Raw genomic sequence first — 24,161 nt, forward strand, 5'->3', positions numbered from 1 at the left:
TGGCAAGGTGCTCCATCATGCTGGAAAAAGCATTGTTTATTACCAAACTGCTCTTGGATGGTTGGCAGAAGTTTTTCTCAGGATTTTTTTATACCATTCCTTATTCATGGCTGTGTTCTTAAGCAGAATTGTGAGTGAACCCACTCCCTTGGCTGAGAAGTAACCCCACACATGAATAATCGCAGGATGCTTTACTGCTGGCATGACACAAGACTGATGGTAGCGCTCACCTTTTCTTCTCCAGACAAGGTTTTTTTCCAATGCCCCAAACAATCAGAAGGGGATTCATCATAAAAAATGACTTTACTCCAGTCCAGCAGTCCAATCCCTGTACCTTTTGCAGAATATCAGTCTGTCCCTGATCTTTTTTCCTGGAGAGAAGTGGCTTTTTTGCTGCCTTTTTTGAGACCAGGCCATCCTCCAAACGACGTTGCCTGCCTGCTACCATTCCTGAGCAAGCTCTGCACTTGCCTCAATCCCACAGCTGAATCAACTGTAGGAGACGGTCCTGGTGCTTGCTGGACTTTCTTGGGTAACCTGAAGCCTTCTTCTCAAATGCAGTGGAAATGTTTTTTTTCGTGGCAATTCATTGCAGTTCATGTGAACAATCTTCTTAACATTCTGGAGTATATTCAAATTGCCATCATAAAAATTGATGCAGCAGACTTTGTGAAAATTAAAATTTTTGTCATTCCCAAATCTTTTTGGCCATGGCTGTACAATTTAATCAAACTTCACAGTGAGGTCTTTAGTATATTGTTAGGGCCACTGGGATATATTATGCCTATCACTTACAATATGTGGGACACTGCTGATATTCTCCTTCAAGAAAAGATCCTCAAAGTTTTTACAAATAACAAAGTAGGCATTCTCAGTCACCTACATATACAGATCAATGCTCTTCATTAATGATCCCCCCCCCAGTGGCGTAGCGTGGGTTGTCAGCACCCGGGGCAAGGCAAGTAATTTGCGCCCCCTAACCCGCGGAATTTTAGCACTCGAGTCTCTTCCACCTGAGTAGTTAAAGAAATCCTTACCCCCTAAGCACATGTATTGTTTGTTAGGAAAATACTGATGTAATTAAAGCAAAATGCATCTAAATACAAGTTTGAATGACCAGCGTGCCCCCTCTCAATGCAGAATGACCAGCATGCCCCCTCTCAATGCAGAATGACCAGCTGTCCCCTTTCAATGCAGAGTGACCAGCGTGCCCCCTTTCAATGCAGAATGACTAGCATGCCCCCTTTCAATGCAGAGAAACCAGCGTGCCCCCTTTCAATGCAGAGAAACCAGCATGCCCCCTTTCAATGCATAGAGACCAGCGTGCCCCCTTTCAATGCATAGAGACCAGCGTGCCCCCTTTCAATGCAGAGAGACCAGCGTGCCCCCTTTCAATGCAGAGTGACCAGCGTGCCCCCTTTCTATGCAGAATGACCACCGTGCCCCCTTTCAATGCAGAATGACCACTGTGCCCCCTTTCAATGCAGAATGACCACCGTGCCCCCTTTCAATGCAGAATGACCACTGTGCCCCCTTTCAATGCAGAGAGACCAACATGCTCCCATTCAATGCAGAGAGACCAGCGTGCCCCCTTTCAATGCAGAATGACCAGCATGCCCCATTTCAATGCAGAGAGATAATCGTGCCCCCTTTCAATGCAGAGAGATCATCGTGCCCCCTTTAAATGCAGAGAGACCAGCGTGCCCCCTTTCAATGCAGAGAGACCAGCGTGCCCCCTTTCAATGCAGAAAGACCAGCGTGCCCCATTCAATGCAGAGAGACTTACCTGCAGCGGCCGCTTCTCCTCAGTTCCCCACGTCTCCTCGAGTCCTCCCGCCCCCTCCTCGGCCAATGGCTCTTGGATGGTTGGCAGAAGTTTTTCTCAGGATTTTTTTATACCATTCCTTATTCATGGCTGTGTTCTTAAGCAGAATTGTGAGTGAACCCACTCCCTTGGCTGAGAAGTAACCCCACACATGAATAATCGCAGGATGCTTTACTGCTGGCATGACACAAGACTGATGGTAGCGCTCACCTTTTCTTCTCCAGACAAGGTTTTTTTCCAATGCCCCAAACAATCAGAAGGGGATTCATCATAAAAAATGACTTTACTCCAGTCCAGCAGTCCAATCCCTGTACCTTTTGCAGAATATCAGTCTGTCCCTGATCTTTTTTCCTGGAGAGAAGTGGCTTTTTTGCTGCCTTTTTTGAGACCAGGCCATCCTCCAAACGACGTTGCCTGCCTGCTACCATTCCTGAGCAAGCTCTGCACTTGCCTCAATCCCACAGCTGAATCAACTGTAGGAGACGGTCCTGGTGCTTGCTGGACTTTCTTGGGTAACCTGAAGCCTTCTTCTCAAATGCAGTGGAAATGTTTTTTTTCGTGGCAATTCATTGCAGTTCATGTGAACAATCTTCTTAACATTCTGGAGTATATTCAAATTGCCATCATAAAAATTGATGCAGCAGACTTTGTGAAAATTAAAATTTTTGTCATTCCCAAATCTTTTTGGCCATGGCTGTACAATTTAATCAAACTTCACAGTGAGGTCTTTAGTATATTGTTAGGGCCACTGGGATATATTATGCCTATCACTTACAATATGTGGGACACTGCTGATATTCTCCTTCAAGAAAAGATCCTCAAAGTTTTTACAAATAACAAAGTAGGCATTCTCAGTCACCTACATATACAGATCAATGCTCTTCATTAATGATCCCCCCCCCAGTGGCGTAGCGTGGGTTGTCAGCACCCGGGGCAAGGCAAGTAATTTGCGCCCCCTAACCCGCGGAATTTTAGCACTCGAGTCTCTTCCACCTGAGTAGTTAAAGAAATCCTTACCCCCTAAGCACATGTATTGTTTGTTAGGAAAATACTGATGTAATTAAAGCAAAATGCATCTAAATACAAGTTTGAATGACCAGCGTGCCCCCTCTCAATGCAGAATGACCAGCATGCCCCCTCTCAATGCAGAATGACCAGCTGTCCCCTTTCAATGCAGAGTGACCAGCGTGCCCCCTTTCAATGCAGAATGACTAGCATGCCCCCTTTCAATGCAGAGAAACCAGCGTGCCCCCTTTCAATGCAGAGAAACCAGCATGCCCCCTTTCAATGCATAGAGACCAGCGTGCCCCCTTTCAATGCATAGAGACCAGCGTGCCCCCTTTCAATGCAGAGAGACCAGCGTGCCCCCTTTCAATGCAGAGTGACCAGCGTGCCCCCTTTCTATGCAGAATGACCACCGTGCCCCCTTTCAATGCAGAATGACCACTGTGCCCCCTTTCAATGCAGAATGACCACCGTGCCCCCTTTCAATGCAGAATGACCACTGTGCCCCCTTTCAATGCAGAGAGACCAACATGCTCCCATTCAATGCAGAGAGACCAGCGTGCCCCCTTTCAATGCAGAATGACCAGCATGCCCCATTTCAATGCAGAGAGATAATCGTGCCCCCTTTCAATGCAGAGAGATCATCGTGCCCCCTTTAAATGCAGAGAGACCAGCGTGCCCCCTTTCAATGCAGAGAGACCAGCGTGCCCCCTTTCAATGCAGAAAGACCAGCGTGCCCCATTCAATGCAGAGAGACTTACCTGCAGCGGCCGCTTCTCCTCAGTTCCCCACGTCTCCTCGAGTCCTCCCGCCCCCTCCTCGGCCAATGGCATGCGTTCGCCTTTCGGCCAATCAGGAAGCTGGTCTCGGACCCGCTTCCTGATTTGCCAGGAGGAGGATCCGTGTGACAATAGCGAATGAAAATTCGCTATTGTCACACAATGGGTGGGCTCGGGGCGCACTGCTCTGCGCCCCGGGTCTACCCTTTTTTGAAGCCTATTAGAGCCTCTGGCTCTAATCAGGTGATTAAAAAAAAAACACTCTCTGACAGCGCCAGGCTGCTGACTCACTCGCTGCTAAACTGACTGAGCAGTGAGGAGAGGCAGCATAGGCGGGGCTTGGCTTGCAACCCCACCCCACCCTACACCAATGGACAGGTGAGGCACAGTCCAGCCCCGCCCCGCCATTTTCAGCCATAGGGCGGCTGCGCTGGACATCTCCCAGCCTAAAGATGGAGGCAGCAGCAGACAGTGGGTGAACTGTGTATGTCAGAGTCAGACAGACAGAGTGACACTGCCGATGCGCCCCCCCAGGTGTTGCACCCGGTGCGGCTGGCGACCCCTGCACCCCCCACGCTACGCCACTGCCCCCCCAATCCCTTTATAATTATACACCCCTTTTTCCAAGATTTCACAAAATAATAATGTAGTAACATTTGAAATCTATATTTTTTCTAAATTATTTGCTTAACCACTTAAGCCCCGGAAGATTTTACCCCCTTCCTGACCAGGGGGTATTTTGCGATTCGGCACTGCGTGACTTTAACAGACAATTGCGCAGTCGTGCGACGCTGTACCTAAACAAATTTGACGTCCTTTTTTTCCCACAAACAGAGCTTTTTTTTGGTGGTATTTGATCACCTGTGCGATTTTTTGATCATGCGCTATAAACAAAAAAAGAGCGTTAATTTTGCAAAAATAGCAATATTTTTCTCATTTTTTTTTATATGAAATTCCCAAATTTTACTAACAAAGGGAAAGATTTTTGTCATTTTTGTTGTTTTTTTTTTAACGCGTAATGGTGGCAATCTGCGATTTTTTTGCGGGACTGCGACATTGGGGCGGACAGATCGGACCCTTGACTGACATTTTTGACACTTTTGGGGTTACCAGTGACATTTCTACAGTAATCAGTGCTATACATATGCACTGTTACTGTAAAATTACACTGGCAGTGAAGGGATTAACTTTTTTTTGAGAGGGAGAGGCTGTGTGTGTCCCTAGGGGCGTGATTCTAACTGTGATTGGCTGTGGCTTGGGCTGTAGGAACAATGATCAACGGTCCTACATAGTAGAACCGTGTGATCATTGATTCTACACAGGAGAGAATGACAGGCGGCTTGTTTACACTAGCCGCCTGACTTTCTCCCTCTGCAGCGGCGATCGCAGAGTGACCGGTGGACATCGGGTCCGCCGGTCACATGCGCGGGGGGGTCCGTGACCACGCGGGAGTGGGAGCGCGCATCCTGGGGCGAGCGCTCGCTCCCTAGACCCTCACAGGCTAGCGACGTAGATCTACGTCACTTTGCCTGTGAGGGGCTGACTGCCGACGTAAATCATCGTTAGGCAGTCGGCAAGTGGTTAATATTTCTCCTATTTTTGCAAGTGTGTCTATGTTTAGCAGTTTCCCATTATTTATACACCACACTTTACACATCCAGGGGAGATAGGACACATGTATCTTTCCCTTGCATGTCACTCCTTGGTTCCCAATTTATTGCTAAATTGTTGGGGAGTTGTCTTCATATTAAATATCTTTTAGCAACAGTTCTGTAAGAGATTATACATTATGTACCCCATGCACATTACTGACTGAACATCAGAAGATGCAGATTGGGCCATGCTCATCCCATAGATCAGGACAATTTGTTTCTATTAACAGATGCAAAGACATCACAGTTTGGTGCTTGCTACTTTTCTCCCAGAACACGGACTACAATCACTATTATTGATTGTGACGTTAGGTTACTAAGGGACCTGTAGTTTGTTGCGATTAAGGATGTATAACAGTTTTTATTCAGCAATTTTACACTCAGTTCACAAAGCTTCAACACAAGGATGGAATTGTTTATATAGGATTGTAAAAAAAATGTTTGCTTGTTTTGTATTGGTTGAACTAGAGGGATTGTGATTGATTTTTAAATCTCAATGGACTCAGCTGAAAATAACCAATTTTTTTTTTTAATTACAATTCCCATCCTGAGGTTTTAGCTTTGTGAAATAAGCATTTGTTTCTTTTGAGTTGATGACCTAGCAGCAAATGTTTTTTCCCATATTTTTATTTTTACATTTTTATACAAATAAAACATACACAACCATATATTATCTATCAATAAATCAATGAATCGCAGCAAAATATCAAAGTTTAATACACAAAGTAGGCCTCAGTATAACCTCTATTCACATACAGACCCCTAGCAAACATGTTTAAATTCTTCACATTGCATAGACTGAACCAGTCGCCCTGCTGTATGACAAGGTTACTTTGAAGAGGGTAAATAAAAATCATTATGAAGCCTTTGTAGATCTGAAAACTTCTGTAACACTTGACTTGATCAGTGATATCTATATCACTATCGGTAAATGTATTGTTTGTTCTAGCTATTTGTAAACTAAAATGCTTTTAATTATACCCCTTTATATCTAAAGGAGGTGTATAGTCTTCCTGTTCCTCAACTAATTCAGTGAGGGAAAAAAGTATTTGATCACCTGCTGTTTTTTTACATTTGCCCACTGACAAAGAAAGGATCAGTCTATAATTGTAATGGTAGGTTTATTTTAACAGTAAGAGACGTAATAACAACAAAAATGTCCAGATAAACACATTTCAAAAAAGTTCTAAATTAATTTGCATTTTAATGAGTGAAGTACGTATTTTATCCCCTATCAATCAGCAAGATTTCTGGCTCCCAGGTGTCTTCTATACATGTAATGAGCTGAGATTAGGAGCACTCTCTTAAAGGGAGTGCTCCTAATCCCAGCTTGTTACCTGTATAAAAGACACCTGTCAACATAAGCAATCAATCAATCAGATTCCAATCTCTCCACCATGGCCAAGACCAAAGAACTGTCCAAGGATGTCAGGGACAAGTTTGTAGACCTTCACAAGGCTGAAGTGGGCTACAAGACCATCGCCAAATTGCTTGGTGAGAGGGTGACAACAGTTGATGCGATTATTCGTGGAGTTTCAATGATCATGAATGGTGAGGAATCAGTCCAGAACGGGAGACTCTTGTAAATGATCTCAACGCAGCTGGGACCATAAGTCACCAGGAAAACAATTGGTAACACACTACACTATGAAGGAATTAAATCCTGCAGCGCTTTCAAGATCCCTCTGCTCAAGAAGGCATATATACAGACCCGTCTAAAGTTTGCTAATGAACATCTGAATTGATTCAGAGGTGAACTGGGTGAAAGTGTTGTGGGCAGATGAGACCTAAATCGAGCTCTATGGCATCAACTCAACTTGCTGTGTTTGGAGGAGGAGTAATACTGCCTAAGACCCCAAGAACAGCATCCCCAATGTCCAACATGGATGCTTTGGGGGTGCTTTTCTGCTAAGGGGACAGAAAAATTTCAACTCATCAAAGGGACGAGTTGCCATGTACCTTCAAATCTTGAGTGAGAACCTCCTTTACTCAGTCAGGGCATTAAAAATGGGTAGTGGATGGGTATTCCAGCATGCCATTGACCCAAAACACACTGCAAGGGCAACAAAGGAGTGGATCAAAAAGAATCACGCTAGAGCAACCTGACTTTTCCTGCCTAGCCAGCCTCCAGACCCTAATCCCATAGAAAAGGTGTGGAGGCGCATGCGCGACGGCTCCCTGCATGGACATGTAAGCAAGGAGCTCCGTCCCGCACCGGCAATGCATAGCCCGCGATAATCAGCACACACCGCAGATCGATTCCGGACAGAGCCCCCTACCTCCAGGCAGACGTCGGGCAACTTTTTCATGCCGGGAGGCTCCACCAGGAGGGACCTTTCCAGCGCCTTGAGTGCAGCATCGCTCTGGCCTCAATCCACCAAGATGGCCGCGCCCGCCACGCCGGCGGGAGGAGGCAGCGGGGAAGCGGATCTTGAGGACATCTCTGACCACACAGGCACCCCTCAACCTTTCCACCAACCCCCACAAACTGTGAGTAACCCACCACTACCTGACTACTCCCCTGCCTCCACCGAATCCTTTATTGGACGGACCCTGGAGGAGCTTCTCTTATCCCCTATGGAGGGCCCTGCTTCCAGCCCAGGCCTACACAGTATTCCCCATCCTGGGGCTGAAATACCTCCCAATATGCACAGCCTTCTCTCCATCTTCGCTAAAATGCTTGCTAGGGGCCTTTCACACACTGCAGCCCAGATCACCACTACAATACAAAATTTGAGGCGGTTTGGGAACCTTGGGCCAAATATGTTCAAGTATTTAAATCCTGTGTTGGACTGATTGACTCTTTCCTTCTCCTTCTCTTTCTGCTCTTTCCCCACTTTAACCGTCTGTACCTGCTCTCCTCCTCTTTTTCTCTTTGTCTATTTTCCCTTCTGTTTCCCCTTAGGCGCCCTTCGACCACTCTTGCAAGCTTTGGACTGGTCCTCGGGGAGTGGTCGGACTGGACCCGTATGCATCGCCACCCTTTGGGGGGGCACGGTGTCCTTTTCCATTCCTCCTCCTGGGGACTACTCCTATATTCATTGTTGGTATTCATCCTCTAACAAGAGTTTGGTCCTCACCTTTTGCTATGTTGGGCATTGTAATGTTCCCTATCCCGTTTACATCTCTGCTTATTATGGCAATGCTCAATCAATTACTGCTGTTGTTTACAATGTCAATTTTATACATGTGGGTATACCTCCCTTTGACATCCTTTTTTCTCCGAACTGCAAATCTACGCATCCCCATACCTAATATATCACTCATGTTATTGTTCTTTTTTGTTTAATTTTGTATTGCAAATTTTTTCAATAAAAACTATTGAAAGTAAAAAAAAAAAGAAAAGGTGTGGAGGGCGCTGAAGATTCCAGTTACCAAATGTCAGCCTCGAAAACCTTAATGACTTGGAGAGGATCTGCAAGGAGGAGTGGGACAAAATCCCTCCTGAGATGTGTGCAAACCTGGTGGACAACTACTCTGACCTCTGTGATTGCCAACAAGGATTTTGTTACCAAGTATTAAGTCATGTTTTGCGAAGGGGTCAAATACCTTTTTCACTCATTAAAATACAAATCAATTTATAACTTTTTAATTGTGTTTTCCTGGATATTTATGTTGTTATTCTGTCTCTCACTGTTAAACGAAATCTACCATTACAACTATAGACTGATCATTTCTTTGTCAGTGGGAAAACGTACAAAATCAGCAGGGATCGAATACTTTTTTCCCTCACTGTATGTTGAGTTTACAACCACTGATGATCTATTCACTCTACATGTAAATCTGGATTTCTTTAAGACCCACAGAGGCCACTTTTAATGGTCTGTGTTATTACTTCAAATCATTGTGACTAGGGATGTACTATGGTTTGGGCTGAACTGAGTTCATGTCAAACCCAGAGTAAACTGTCACAGCAGACCGACTATCAAACAGCTGTGCCTCCATCCTACAACCACACATAACAAAGGGGTGGAAATGCTGATGACACCATTGACCTAAAATGGCCACATGGCCCTATTTAGACAATGCCATTGACCAGATATGGCCATATTAGGTCAATAATGTTGACTACAAGGCTCAAAAAATAAAAAAATATATATATTTCATTAAATAATTGCAATACCTTATTTGTACAAAGGTCAGGAAAATGTGTGCTGCAATTTAAGAATGGACTAAGACGGGGCTCAAAATCTAATTTGATGTCAATGACCAAATGTGGCAATATTCGGTTAGTAATGTCATCAGCATCCCTGCCCCTTTCTTATGTTTGATTATGGGGTAGAGAATTTTAAGACCACAGCTGACTGGAACGGCAGCCTGCTGTTGTGTGACAGCCTTTTGTGGGTTTGGGCCAAACAGAGCTTGATGATTCAATGATCCAATCCTTTTAAAAATAAACTAGATGTCTAGCTTTTTAGTGCAAGAATGTACGTCCCTGTCAATACTGTCAACATTTTCAAAACTGCAGATTTAGGATTTGTTACATGGTGAGCTAGCTAGACATTGCATGCTTTCTGTACAAAACCCTGTAGAGCCTTGGTATGCATGTTGCTCTAGTACATTCAGAAGCATCTAGACTTTCATTTGGACCATTCAATGTTTCCTGTGTTGTCCTGAAACTCTTCTAGGCAAAGAAGACTGGAAAGAGGAATCAGTAAATGGTACTCGGAGTGCTTGGGTAATAAAAGGTTTATCTCCTGGAACATCATATAAAGTGCAAGTTTATTCTGATGATCACAATGAATTGTATGCAGAAGGAACATTTCAGACAGGTCCAGGTGAGGCATATCTGCAGTGACTCCTGTGCCTCACGTAAACGTATCTATATTCCTGCATGCTTCCAATAAAAAAATAAGCAGTATCAATTCAAACATTTCACAAGCAACAAGAGAGAAATGTCAGCAGTCAATCAATCTGAGCAAAAAGAAGTGGAAGAAACCTGTGGAAATGTCCTTCCGACAAATATAACTCATAGAAATGTATTGTCTGAGAATCTGAGAGAGAAATGTATGATTCTTTTCCTGCTGACATAAACATTTGCTATGTACCTGTTTGTGTGTTTAAAACAGAAGAAGCATGAATTGTGTGTTTTTATAGGTTATGTGAATGCATGCTAAGGGATAAGAATGTTGATTGATTAGGTATGGTGGTGTTAAATAGTTTGAGCTAACAAATGCTTTTACTAACCAAAGCTCAATGAGCTTCCTTTTATTTTTTTTTGTTCTTTGTGTTAACTGGTACCTGTTATTTAAATTAATATCAGGTTACTATTTGTCTTTAATTAAAATTATGAATAAAATGAAATACAAGGTCACCTACATAACTGCTTGCCACATTGTGGGTGATTAGCTTTATGAAAATATTGCTCATTGCTAGTAAGGGCTTTCTGTATTATGAAAATCCCAAGCTCCTAAAATTTGCACACAATGCCAAAATGCATTAAAATTATTCTATCAAGTACTGAAAATGCTGAAAGTGGATGCACACGTATATTGTGGGAGCTCAACAGATTTTTTTCTAATGGAAATCTAGGCAAGCAGAAGATTCGTTCATATGTTGGAACAGTCTGGTGACACTGGCTTGTTGCTAGGATAGCTTTACTAAAACTAAAGTGACTTTCCTAAGATGGACACTAGTATGAACTATTTATACTGTCTTGCTTTTTGCTTTACTTAAATAACACATTCACGACTGTCTAAGCATTTAAAGAAATCAGACTGCATATTACCATCAATACTTGCAGCATTCAGTATCGATGTGTTGCTTGACCATACACAGTAAATTTACTGGTGGTGTCTTGCTCAAAATGCAGTAGTTATCCAAACACATAATAAATGTGGTAGGATGCTACAACATTGTGGTATACATACTCATCTGAAGATTATTTCTTTGGAAAATGTCATATGAAAAACCTGACTCTATAGAGCTCATGCACATGGGCACCTTCCTCTTCACAGCGTAAACTCGCTGGTATATTTGGTGCCCAGGAACCCCTGGTGTAGGTAGCTGTATGAAGGTAAACGTGTACAGGCAGTCCCCGAGTTATATTCATCTGAAGTACATACGACTCCTACTTACCAATGGAGGGAGACAACTGGAAGTGAAAGGAAATCTACTACTAGGAAGGGATAATTATAAGGCTCCATGTACACGGGACGTTGTTAAAAGTCCCTTTGAATGCTGGAATTTTTAGGACGTTTGAAACGTCCCTTCGGTCGCGTTTGTACCCGCGTTTAGCGGGCTTTTAGCGGCGTTTGCGTTTAGAACCGTTCCTAGAGGTCAAAAAAATTATTCCCCTTTAAAATGGAAAAACGCGAACGCTAAAAGTGGGTCATCGCGTTCAGACGCGCTCGGACGCGTTCAGACGCGTTCGGACGCGTTTGTGCGTTTGAAACGCCGGGAAATGCACGTTCGAACGCAAATAATTGCGTTCTAAAAAAAGTCCCTGAAGGCAACTGCCTGCAAATGACTGTAAACGACCTGGTGTACATGGACAGATAAGATAAAATGTAGATGGGTTCAGGGGCTTCTGAAAAAAACACACAACTGCTCCTAAACGGCCATTTCCAGCATCCCGTGTGCATGGACCCTAAGAGTTATGGGAAAAAGGTGTCTCCACTGAAGCTATATCAACAATCCTGGTTTCCACAACAACCCAAAATGTTCAAAATCCAATTGTCACAGAGACAGAAAGTTAGGGGAAATCTTCTGAACATTGGCAGATACAGCAAAACAGATAATGCAGGGGTGTTAACCCTTCCCTATTCTAATCCAAAACTTAAAAAAAAAAATGTCTAGAGTTACACTTAAAAAACTTTCCAACTTACATACAAATTCAACTCAAGAACAAACCTACAGAACCTATCTTGTTTGTAACCCGGGGACTGCCTGTACAAAGGCAAATGCATCCAGGCGTAAGGTCTTGAGTGCAAAAAGTGCATGTGCTGTCTAAATGAGCCCATATAGTAATGTGCAATCTTAAAAAAACAATGTAGATTGACCTTTTTCTTTTTAGGATTACTAAAGAATGTCAGTTGTGTATTGGCAATATTGTGTTGATATAAACTGATATATTCATGATTTGAAATATGTTATCCTCTGAAACTTTCACATACTTACCTATGAATGTTTTTATTAACGCATGTACTTAGGCTTAATGCGTCAGAAAATCTAACTTTATCCCATGTGCATTGTTTGGAATTTATTGCAGTATTCAGGTGTTTATAATTACAGGAACTGCGCTAAAACTCCATTCACTTAATTTAATAATTTAAGCCAGTCAACGTATGACCTACTTTGTGAGTGCACAAATTACACGATAAGTGGTCTGTTATGTCTGCTACGTAGAGTATTTTTCCTTTTGCAAGTGCGTCTTACTAGTTGGATCACTTGGATTGTAAAAATAAAAATTTTACATTCTCTTCCCATTTATAATTCAGTGGGTTTAGAACAACTGATAAAAACTATACTGTACTATTGTGAGAACACGCTGAAAATGTCAAAGGGATATGTATAGGGTTGAGTTATATAGACCTTAAGGGCCCTTCAGCAGATTGGCTGTACGTGGAATACATTTGTAAGGCATGAAACATCAAATGACCTGTGGGGTTAGTAAAAGGACTTTATCCATTTGTGTGCTGTTTTGAGGATTTTTTGATGCTGCAGTTTGACTGTGTTTTTTTACGTTTATCTCTATTATTAGTTGTGAAATATACCTCTAAGTCCTATACTTTACTATCTCTTTACATTCTGCAGCCATGGCAAGTCGGCAAGTTGACATTGCAACACAGGGATGGTTTATTGGCCTTATGTGTGCGGTAGCCCTCTTGATATTAGTTTTATTGATTGTTTGTTTTATTCGAAGAAACAAAGGAGGAAAGTACCCAGGTAAGGCTTTCACTGTTCTGTTTGTTAAAGCTGAACCCCAAACAGATGTACAAAAAAATAAAAAAAAAAAAAACAATAAATGAAGTTGTGTATTTATTTTAAAATTGTAATGTACTGTATTTTAAAGGCAATTAGTATACAATAATTTGAATTGATGTCAGCCTCTAATTATCCCCTATTCTGCAGCACTAAGTCTAGGAGAGGGGAGGGTAATAGCTGGGTCTGTACTGTTGTCATACAGTGTATCCATACCCCTTGAAATTTTTCACATTTTGTCATGTTACAACCAAAAATGTAATTGTATTTTATTAGCATTTTTTATGTGATAGACCAACACAAAGCTGCACATAATTGTTAAGTGGAAAGAAAATAATAAATGGTTTTTAAAACTTTTTACAAATAAATATCTGAAAAGTGTGGCGTGCATTTGTATTAAGCCCCCTTTTACTCTGATACCGCTAGCTAAAATCTAGTGGAACTAATTGCCTACAATCTGTATGTAGTGAATTCTCTATTGTGGTAGAATATCAGAATGTTTCTCCAGTATTTTGATCCTATTGTGCCTTTGTTTTAAAGTTAAAGAAAAAGAGGATGCTCATGCAGATCCTGAAATCCAGCCTATGAAAGAAGATGATGGAACATTTGGTGAATATAGGTACAAGTCTAACTGCAAATTCAACATTTTGCAAATTTCTGAAATGAAAAAGCTAGAAGCTATTGGTGATGCCTTTAATAATCAGACAGGTTTTTATTTTATTTTCCAAAATGTCTTAGAGAAATGACAGCTTGTCTTTCAATGGCAACACTTTCACTTTATTTGCATTTCATTTTTTAAATGAATAAGTAAAACAATCTGCTCTCTGACTAGGAGAGGCAGTTGTCTGTTGGCAGAGGTAAAATTTTGAAGTGATTTTGTTGCAAATGCTAACTAGAGAATAACAAAAGGATTTACACTTATGCACTGTGCATCAATCAGTTTTATAAATCAGAAGCTGGAATATATATGCATGTCCAGCCACCTGTAGTGACTATGGCCAGGCATATTATAGGGGTTCATTATTCACTGCTCAAAAACATTAAAGGAACACTTTGAAAACACATCAGATCTCAATGGGGAAAAATATCCTACTGATAGGGTCTGGGTAATGTGTTAGGAACTAAAGGATGCCACATCATTCAAAGGAAACAAAATTATCACCCTACAGAGGGCTGAATTCAAACACACCAGGAAAATCAAGGTGAAAAAATTATGCAGCAGGTTAATCCGTTTTGCTGAAATTTCATTGCAGCAACTCAAAATGGTACTCAGTAGTTTGTCTGGCCCCCACGTGCTTTAATGCATGCCTGACAACGTCGGGTAATGCTGCTAATGAGACAACGGATGGTGTCCAGGGGCATTTTCTCCCAGATCTGGACTAGGCCATCACTGAGCTCCTGAATAGAATGAGGTGCAACCTGGCTGTGTCGGATGGACCGAAACATAATGTCCCAGAGGTGTTCTATTGGGACAGGTGAGTGTGCGAGCCATTCAATGGTATCAATTCCTTCATCCTCCAGGAACTGGCTGCCTACTCTCGCCATATGAGGCCGGGCATTGTCGTGCACCAGGAGGAACCCAGGACCAACTACATCAGCATAGGGTCTGACAATGGGTCCAAGAATTTCATATTGATACCTAATGGCAGTCAGAATGCCATTGTCTAGCCTGTAGAGGTCTGTGCATTCCTCCATGGATATGCCTCCCCAGACTATCGCTGACCCATCATCAAACCGGTCAGGCTGAACGATGTTACAGCTAGCATAACATTCTCCACGGCTTCTCTAGATCCTTTTTCGTCTGTCACATTTGCTTAGGGTGAAGCAAAAAGAACAAAAAAGGGCGCACCGACCTAGCGCATTATCCTCAATAAAAGGCTTTATTTAAGTGACATTAAAAATGGCTACTCACAGACGTAGATAAAAGTATAACGTATCAAGCTGGATTGCTCAAATGTCCGTGTTTAGTCCATATAATCGTCCATGACCGATGAGATGACTGACGCGTTTCGAGGCCTAGCCTCTTCCTCAGAGCCACCAGGCTCGGTCATGGACGATTATTTGGACTAAACACGGACATTTGAGCAATTCAGCTTGATACGTTATACTTTTATCTACGTCTGTGAGTAGCCATTTTTAATGTCACTTAAATAAAGCCTTTTATTGAGGATAATGCGCTAGGTCGGTGCGCCCTTTTTTGTTCTTTTTGATTCTAGTACCGGTGGACTACCCCAGTCCGATAAGGGCAGCAAGACCTTAGCCATCTGAGAAGCCAGTTGTCAGTCCCGTGAGGAGTGTGGTCGAGGGGCCTGGATACCAAGTGCAGGAGAAGGGTGGTTACACCTTATTGTTTTTTGTGCTTAGGGTGAACCTGCTCTCATCTGTGAAAAGCACAGGGTGCCAGTGGCGGACCTGCCAATTCTGGTGTTCAGTGGCAAATGTCAATCGAGCTCCACGGTACCGCGCATTGAGTACAGGGCCCATTAGAGGATGCTGGGCCCTCAGGCCACCCTCATGAAGTCTGTTTCTGATTGTTTGATCAGAGACATTCACACCGGTGGCCTGCTGGAGGTCATTTTGTAGGGCTCTGGCAGTGCCTATCCTGTTCCTCCTTGCACAAAGGAGCAGATCTTGGTCCTGCTGATGATTAAGGGCCTTCTGTGGCCCTGTCCAACTCTCCTAGAGTAACTGCCTGTCTCCTGGAATCTCCTCCATGCTCTTGAGACTGTGCTGGGAGACACAGCAAACCTTCTGGCAATGGCATGTATTGATATGCCATCCTAGAGGAGTTGGACTGCCTGTGCAACCTCTATAGGGTCTAGGTGTCGCCGCATGCTACCAGTAGTGACACTGACACTAGCCAAATGCAAAACCAGTGAAAAACTGCCAGAAAAGATAAGTAGGGAAAAAAAAATGTCAGTGGCCTCCAGCTACAAAACCATTCATCTGGTGCACCCGTTATTAATTTCATTAACCCCAAAGCAGCTGAAACTGATTAACAACCCCCTCTGCTACTTAACTGACCAGATCAATATCCCTGGAGTTTAATTAACTTGATGCTATACTCTGATTGAAAAGTGTTCCTTTAATTTTTTGAGCAGTAGTAGCATACTCAGGAAAGTATCTTCCAAACATAACCCTTATCACTCAACTGATGAACATGTTCTTCAAATAAGGCATTTCTTACAAGTTCCTTAGTGCCTGAAATGTGTAAAGCATCCCTTAATTCTTTTTCTAAGCAAACGTGAGATGAATTGAACTTAAAAATAATACATAAAAACTTTTACCAGAATATCAGAATGTCAGATGCTTTTTGTTTCACTGACTTTATTCAGGGCCTCCGCAAAGATGCTAGGAGGCTTTTCATAAAGGTAATATGTTCAGTTCATGTGCTGAGGAATATACAAAAAAAGCTCTGAATTGTTCTTGCCATAACTGGATGTTTGACACACGATGGACCACTGTTCGAAATCATGGGGCCCTTTACAGCCTACCTGACTGAGCCCCCTTCCACCCCACCCCTGACCCCGCCTAAAAACGAAATACAGCTTTGTCTACAAGCAGAGGGGGGCATACAGTGCAGCGGTTGTAGAAGTGATCAGACAGCTTCAGGACTGCTTGTATCACTTCCATAGTTGCGTTTACAAATATACAGTGAGCTGGGGTCCCAGCACACAAAAGATTACAGCGGAGCAGGTACAGAACATGACAGCCAGGGAAGGCAGTGGGCAGCCGTCCAAAACTACTGAGTGTGGTGCGGTGCAGGATTATGTACATGTGCCTGAAAATGAATAAAAAGTCGCTGCAATGCTCCTACCTCCTGGGCCCCTCTGTTGACCTGATAAGGCCTAGCAAAATTTAAATTGAACACCCCCTTAAGCAAGTAGGAGTGGGGGTGTAGTTTAGTAAGCCATATTTTTATTTTGGCAGAAATGAACTATAAAGCTGCCTGGGCCCCCCATTGAGCTGATGAGGTCTGGCCCAGTACAACAGGACCGGTACTATTCCATCAGCGGCCTTGGACACAAGCATAGCCTCACTTCATCCCTCACTTCACTTGGCATGTTAGGCTTGAGTCTCACTAAAAATGTGTGCACTTGTGTACATTGTTATTGATTTTCCTAAATTGAATCACATAAGAAAATGTAGATCAGCATACCCAAAATGCAGTTTACATGATTTTTTTTACAACCCATTGATGTAAACATTGGGGATGGACAAATCAGGTGAGGGGAGAACCTTTTAGTAGAGTAGAAGTTATTATTCCTGTCTGTCTACACCATCTACTGCGTGTTTCACCACACATACAGTAAACATATTCTGTAGTCCCTAAACCCAAAAATGCAATCCTAATTTACTCTAATTTAATTTGTGTTATATTTTAGTATCACATAGTATGTCACGCCCACTATCCCCTCACTTCACACTGTAGTAAATCAGATACCATTGGGTTGCTTTACTAATGGCAAATATACTGTACAGTTTGCAAGGGAGTTTTCCCATAGCTTAGTGATTGAGGTGAAGCTTTGCTGACTTCCATCATCCAATCATGTGCAAGCAAAAATATATTTTTTATATACCCTTGCATGTGATTGGGTATTTTTTGCTAAGTAAAGTTTCAGCACATTCACTGAACATAAATTGTTTAATATGATGTTTGAGTAATATTTATAGTTTTACAGACTATTGTGCTTTACTTATGCCTATATCATGAGATAAAAAAAAATTAGCAAGCAAGCTTTCTAATTTCTTGTGCAAATAATGATTTCTATTCTTTAGGTGATTTATTTTCTTTTCTTATTTTTGCTATGGGATATATAGGTTAATTGAAAGGTAGGAGCGGTTTGCTAAATTTATACAAAGCTTGACATTTATCCTATGACTTTCCTTGTTTAGATTGATAAATGTTTGATATAGCATTTGCAAATGTTTTTAATGCTCTGAAAATCTTACATGTTGTTTACAGTGTTAGTGAGATGCATAGTCTGTACATCTGAGTATTAAAGTACATTAAGAATTAGTTGTCTTTCCTCTATCTCTCCTAATATGATCATGTTTATATAAGAAAGTTTATAGAGGATTATAATAATGTACTAAAAATAATCACAAATATGCTGTAGTCAATTGCAAATTATGTGTTTTTTAAATATTGCTATAGTTAAAAAAAAAAAAGGATTATGCGCAACAAGTTACTACAAGTTTGTGGCATTTGTGTATTACTAATTAGCGTCTTGGTATATTTTTATATGTTGCTCATGCTTTCTCAAGTTATGATTCTTTTTTCTTTCAGCGATGCTGAAGACCAGAAACCTCTTAAAAAAGGAAGCCGGACTCCCTCAGATAGAACGGTGAAAAAAGAAGACAGCGATGACAGTTTAGTTGACTACGGGGAAGGAGTAAATGGTCAGTTCAATGAAGATGGCTCCTTTATAGGACAATACAGTGGTAAAAAAGAAAAAGAGCCCGTAGAAGGCAATGAAAGTTCAGAAGCTCCATCTCCGGTGAACGCTATGAACTCCTTTGTGTAGACATTTCCACCTGGTCACATTCTCTTTTGCAGACTGCCATGTTCCATTCGGTGCACTCAGTTATCATTCAGTGATTATATGGAAACACTATGTAGAGGCATATTCATACATTGAACAATACAATCAAAACACAAACTGTTGTAAGTAATACTGGATGTCAGTGTGACAGTACAATGTCATCTTCTTGTTCAAAGCGTAATTGTTTTCTACAGTGTGCAGGAACTGACACAGAATCTACAATGTAGCAAGATGAAAGAAGCCGAAAATCCTCTTTCCTTTATGAAAACTGTAAATGCATGAAATGGTACACATTTCACATACCAACTAGTGTATGTATGCCATGGTATGGTCATTTGTTATGCAGTCCTTGCTCTGACACCTGGGTATAGAGTCCGTTTCCTTTGTCAGTATTATAGTAGTGTTACAGTGTGTAAAACTTCAATGTCTATATAGACATTGCTGGTGAAATTGGTGAATTTATTGTATAATATAAACCATGTCTTTATAAAAGAATAGAACATATATATATATGATGGCTAAATAATTTAAGTATGACACTTGCATTTGCTGATGCTTACTCCAACCCAAATATAATCTCTCTGCGCCCATTATTTTATCGCCTTTAACGTATAAAGTATTACACATTGTGTTTTGTACACCATGTATCAATCAGGTTATTTAGAATGAACAAGTGAAATGCTTTGCAATGCATTCTGGGATTTGTATTTTTCAGTCACTTAGGGGACATTGGAATGCCACTATCAGCATTATGAATCTGCAAGCATACTGTTCAGTGCCTTTATTTGAGATGCATTCCATGATGCACTGCTTGGCTGGATAAAAGAGCAAAGTTTGACTAGTGAACTACAGTATTTTGATTGCCAAAAATGTAAATTGTGTAAATTATTAAAAAAAAATATGATAAATGTTATACTGAAATGGAGAGTAATCTTCTGTATTGTAAATTGCTGCTGCAGATCCACTGTTTACTGGTATTCTATGAATGGCAAAGAGTGCATAGCACAAACACTAATTACACTTAGAACTGAAAGCACAGCATACACCGAAATCCCTACATTCTTTATACGGAAAACTGGAGGACACATCCACCAGTTCCTTAGAAGGTGTTTCAGAAAACCTTAAGCTTGTAGAAAAACATGATTAAGATTCCTACAGAACTATATGATAAGAAAATGGAATGCAAAAGAGAAAGCTGCTAACAAAGATTAGTAGAGGCGGATATTGGGCAACCGCTATGACGCCTTTACTTTGAGTACGTCAACTTTTCCAATACTGTGGTTTAGCTTCATAAAAAATGATATAACAGCCTATGGTTGAAGCAATGCTCAGTTTCATTTGCCAATAAATTGCTTTTTCATAACTTGCATCAAGTTTAATTTTAAGTAAGCTTTGTATGTAGATATTTTGTTCAATTTGTATATATACAGAAAGATTAGATGCTTTATGCTTCTAGATGGTACAAAGATATAAAGCAGAGGTATGTTATACTGGGTAAGATAAGATAAAAAAAAAAAAAAAGATATAGCTTATGGAGTGCATGGTATTTTTAAGACATCTACTGAAATTCATTTATTTTGCTGTGAAAAACAACATAGTGAACTATTGTACTGCAGACTTCTTGAACTTGTGCCGTATGTTATATTTTGCCATTCCTTCTCTTAGTAATGATAGAAATAAAGCACAAGTTTGGCAGCTGTGTACCCACACTCCTAGTCTTTCCTTCACTTACTGTACATTCTGTAACCCATCCACCTCTACAACACATGTTTTTGTGTGTGGATCAGACCTGAAGAATTTAAAGGAATTTATACAGATCAAACATTAAAGCACAATGGCACAGAATCTTGGGATAGAAAAGCTTACCAGTGGCTGTGATGGTCGTTTATCAAGGGAAAATCACTGTGACATAATTCTGTGTTGTGTCGATTTATATTGTTAAAAAAAAAAAAAAATGCTTCAACTTAGACATAGTAACTTGTCTACATTCATGAAGGAAGTATTTGTCTTCATATTGTGACCCCATTGTGCTTTATAATTGACACAAGAGGGCATGAGAATTGTGCCTTAGTCCTTGATCAATGACCTCCAGACAAGTAACACATGCTAACACAAAATGTGCATGTTCTGTTTCATCCACAGACTCTCTTGTGTAAAAATAAAATTTTGTATGATAATAAATGTATTCCAATTTATTAACTGTATGTGTCAGTATTTTCAATCTGCATTTCTTTAACATATGTGAGACATTACAGAATGGGCACTGGCACTAAGTAATGCACAACACATTTATCATATTTCACGTTTTTTTTTTGGTGTAGCAGGCAGACCAATAATAAAAAGACTATAGATTCCCATATTTGCATATTTCTGCCATACATGCTTTATATACATGCATGCATTTATTTATTTTGCATTAGTCCATCCTTCATTAGCTACAAAGCAAACATGTTTCTTGTGAACATTTTGCTACCATTGATTTTTTGCTTCTACATTTAAAGTAGAACTAAAGGCAAAATGTTTTTTATTTTGGATAGCATAAGGGAGGATTATAACCCCTGTCAAGTTTTTTTTTGCCATCTTTGTCCTATTGGTGAGGTTTTTTGTTCACTTTCTGTCTTATAGCAAAAACAGGAAGTGACAGTATCCCCCCAAAATAAGGGAATTCCTGGTTGTTGTCAGGGTCACCAGAGCTAGTTTCCCCATTGTAAAATTTCCTCTCCATTCCTGTTCTGGTGACAACACAGAATTTGGGATTTGACTTCCAATTTTGGTGAAATAATAAACAGGACAAATAGAGACAGCAATAACAACAAGCATTATTTTTCAGTATATCAGTTAAGGTAAAGTACTTTTGACCAGGAATTTATCATTCATCCAAAACAGAATTCGTAAAAATGAAGTAGCTCGGTATATTTTTTTCCCCCAGATATTACAAAAGAGGTATGTCAGGATAGGTACACTCCTCTATAGTGAATATTTAAGCTATAATTTGTATTGCTTTTTTTTTTTTTGTTTTTTTTTTTCTGCATATAACTAATAATTTTTAGCAAAGAGAATTCAGAAGCATTTAACATATACCGGTAGTACAAATACATTGCCATTTAATGTGCTATAAGGCAATTGCCTCTAAAATACAGAGTACGCCTGCTCTAGAGCAGAGCTAAGGCAGTAGAGAACAGAGGAGAGAAAAGGGGTCTCACAAAAAGTAAAAACACATGCAAGAAGAAACTGTTAGGGCATACAGAATTTTGAAACTTTAGGACAGGCCCACCAAAAATGTATAAGGGTACTGGTGTCCCCCTAATCTCTCCAACATGTATGTGAAGCAGAGGGGAAGATTTTGGCTAGGCGAGCAGGGGTATAATAACCATCAGTGTGTTAATTTAATGGAAGTTTACCAGTGAGCAACACAAATTTTTATGAAGCAATCTTATAGCCCATGCACATTGGGCTGGCTGAAACGATTGAGATAGGTCTGGCTCCCATTAGCACATAGACTGTGTTTTATCTGTCAAGGAGACGTGGGTAAGGATGCGGTAATTGTAAGAGATGCCTTTCCTCAGTGTAGTTTGATCTTTGTAGAATGTTAGGACTGCTGAGGGAATTGATTGTCTGTCCTGTGGCAGGGAATATAAAATGTGTCTGAGATGCAGATATTTATAAAAGTCTCTAGTAGGGGGGGCCAAAAACAATTTTTGTTGCTTTTGTTAAAGTAGTACTAAGGACTAATAGCCTTTACATAAAACACTTTGCTATAGACCAAGAGGTTTTAACCATTCTTTACCAAACAGTTCAGAAAGATTTACATTTCTACTTACGTACAGCCACATCATATCTCCTTGAACTCCTGAAGAACCTCTGGGCAAGGAAGACTCATTGCATAGTTACCTTTAGTCACCTGATCACAGTATTTGGGACTTCAAGACCCATTAGTCATTTTGTGAGCCATTAGTCATATTGCGCATACCCCTTCATTGATTAAATATACCCAACGTTAGAATTTAGCCTGAGCTTGGGAGTCGCTGTCAAACACTTGGAGGTGTGTCTTCATCTCTGTCTATGCATGTGAGAGCAGCATCCACACATCAGAATGTAGTCCTGTTACAGGAAGTATGCATGCAGGGGTGACACCATAGAACCAGGTGTGGGGAAAAAAAAGCACCCTACAACTGAAAGGCATAGCCAGAAATGAGGGAGTTAATATAACTGCAGATAAGGTTAGGTTAGATACTGGCAGAGAGCCAGGAAGTGAGAGCACTGGCAGTCATGAACATGTTTCCTGGTCATCAGGTGCTGGAGCCATGATGTTGCCTATGTTTACTTCAGTATAAAACAGATGCAGAACAGTGCTCATGATGTAGGATGTTCAGAGTCAATGCTGGATTGACCTTTAAGGTAAGGAAAAGGATATTAATAATTATTGACCCAGAATATTTATCCTCATCTACTGTTAGTTATCCATATCCTGTAATCAAATGACAATGATGTTCCTTCTGTAGTGAAAATCACACAGCAACCTCACCCTGGTCTTAGCTGAGCATATAGTTTTAAATGTTCTTTTGGTAAAACACAAATTAAAGCCTAACTCTAGCTAATACATTTTATGTAGTTCATGCCATATGTTTTTCTTTTGGAAAAAAATACCTAAAGTGGTTGTAAAGCAACTTTGTTATGTTCATACAATCCCCATTGTTAGATAATGTTATGTGCCCCAGTGTATGTGCTTTATTAAAATATGCCGATTTGTACCTTATTTCAGATCGCCTCTCGGCACTCACGTGACTGCCCACTGCTCTCCTCTCCTGATCTGACAACTACAGTGGGAAAGCCCAAGAACCACTGCTGACGTCAGCCAGGAGGAGAGCGGCGGGCGGTCATGTGAGCGTCGACCGGCACTCTGAAATAAGGTACAAATCAGCACATACACTGGGGTACATAATGTTATCAAACACTGGGGACTGTATGGATATAACAAAGTTATGATAGTAGCAGGAGGGGGGTGAAAAGGCGGGGAGCTGATCTGCACTGTCACTAGCTGACAGGAAGGGAGGGGGGGAGAGGGAGTAAGGAGAGACAACGGGATGATGGAGGCATGTAAACTGACCATGGTATCAGGGCTCAGCAGCGGTGATAAACTTGGTCAGTTTATAGAGGGGAGGGTAGCACCAGGCAGGATCAACCAGGTATTCTATGTGATACAAGAGACCAAATTACACAGCACATGCACTATGCTGTTGTTCATGTTTTAAGGAAACAGGATTACATTTTTTTTTTTTTTTAGGGTTACAATAACTTTAAGCCATGTAAAAGAAAATCACCCCCACTGGTGACTGTTTGTCACAGTCCTGCAACTACCACTTTTGCTACACAGTTGCTTTGTTACAGGAAGTGTGAAAAAAAAAAAAATTTTGATAGTTATAATTTAGGC

The 24,161-nt window shown here is 41.0% G+C and overlaps 1 protein-coding gene across 17 annotated transcripts in view; it reads left to right on the forward strand.

Moving 5' to 3' along the window:
- The window catches only part of NRCAM (neuronal cell adhesion molecule), a 352,914-nt gene extending 331,989 nt beyond the window's left edge, over nucleotides 1-20,925 (forward strand). For 11 of the 17 annotated variants that reach the window (XM_082254972.1, XM_082254962.1, XM_082254974.1 and 8 more), the window contains 4 exons: nucleotides 9,890-10,039; nucleotides 13,017-13,148; nucleotides 13,725-13,803; nucleotides 18,475-20,925. In XM_082254972.1, coding sequence (XP_082111098.1) covers nucleotides 9,890-10,039; nucleotides 13,017-13,148; nucleotides 13,725-13,803; nucleotides 18,475-18,712 — 599 coding nt within the window. In that variant the 3' untranslated portion in view covers nucleotides 18,713-20,925. The remainder of the gene's footprint in view (nucleotides 1-9,889; nucleotides 10,040-13,016; nucleotides 13,149-13,724; nucleotides 13,804-18,474) is intronic. The other 6 variants (XM_082254963.1, XM_082254964.1, XM_082254965.1 and 3 more) reach the window with 1 other exon arrangement.
- Nucleotides 20,926-24,161: the final 3,236 nt, after the last annotated feature.

Source organism: Pelophylax lessonae, assembly GCF_965119305.1.
Source record: "Pelophylax lessonae genome assembly, chromosome: 4".
In the NCBI taxonomy this organism is placed as follows: domain Eukaryota; kingdom Metazoa; phylum Chordata; class Amphibia; order Anura; family Ranidae; genus Pelophylax; species Pelophylax lessonae.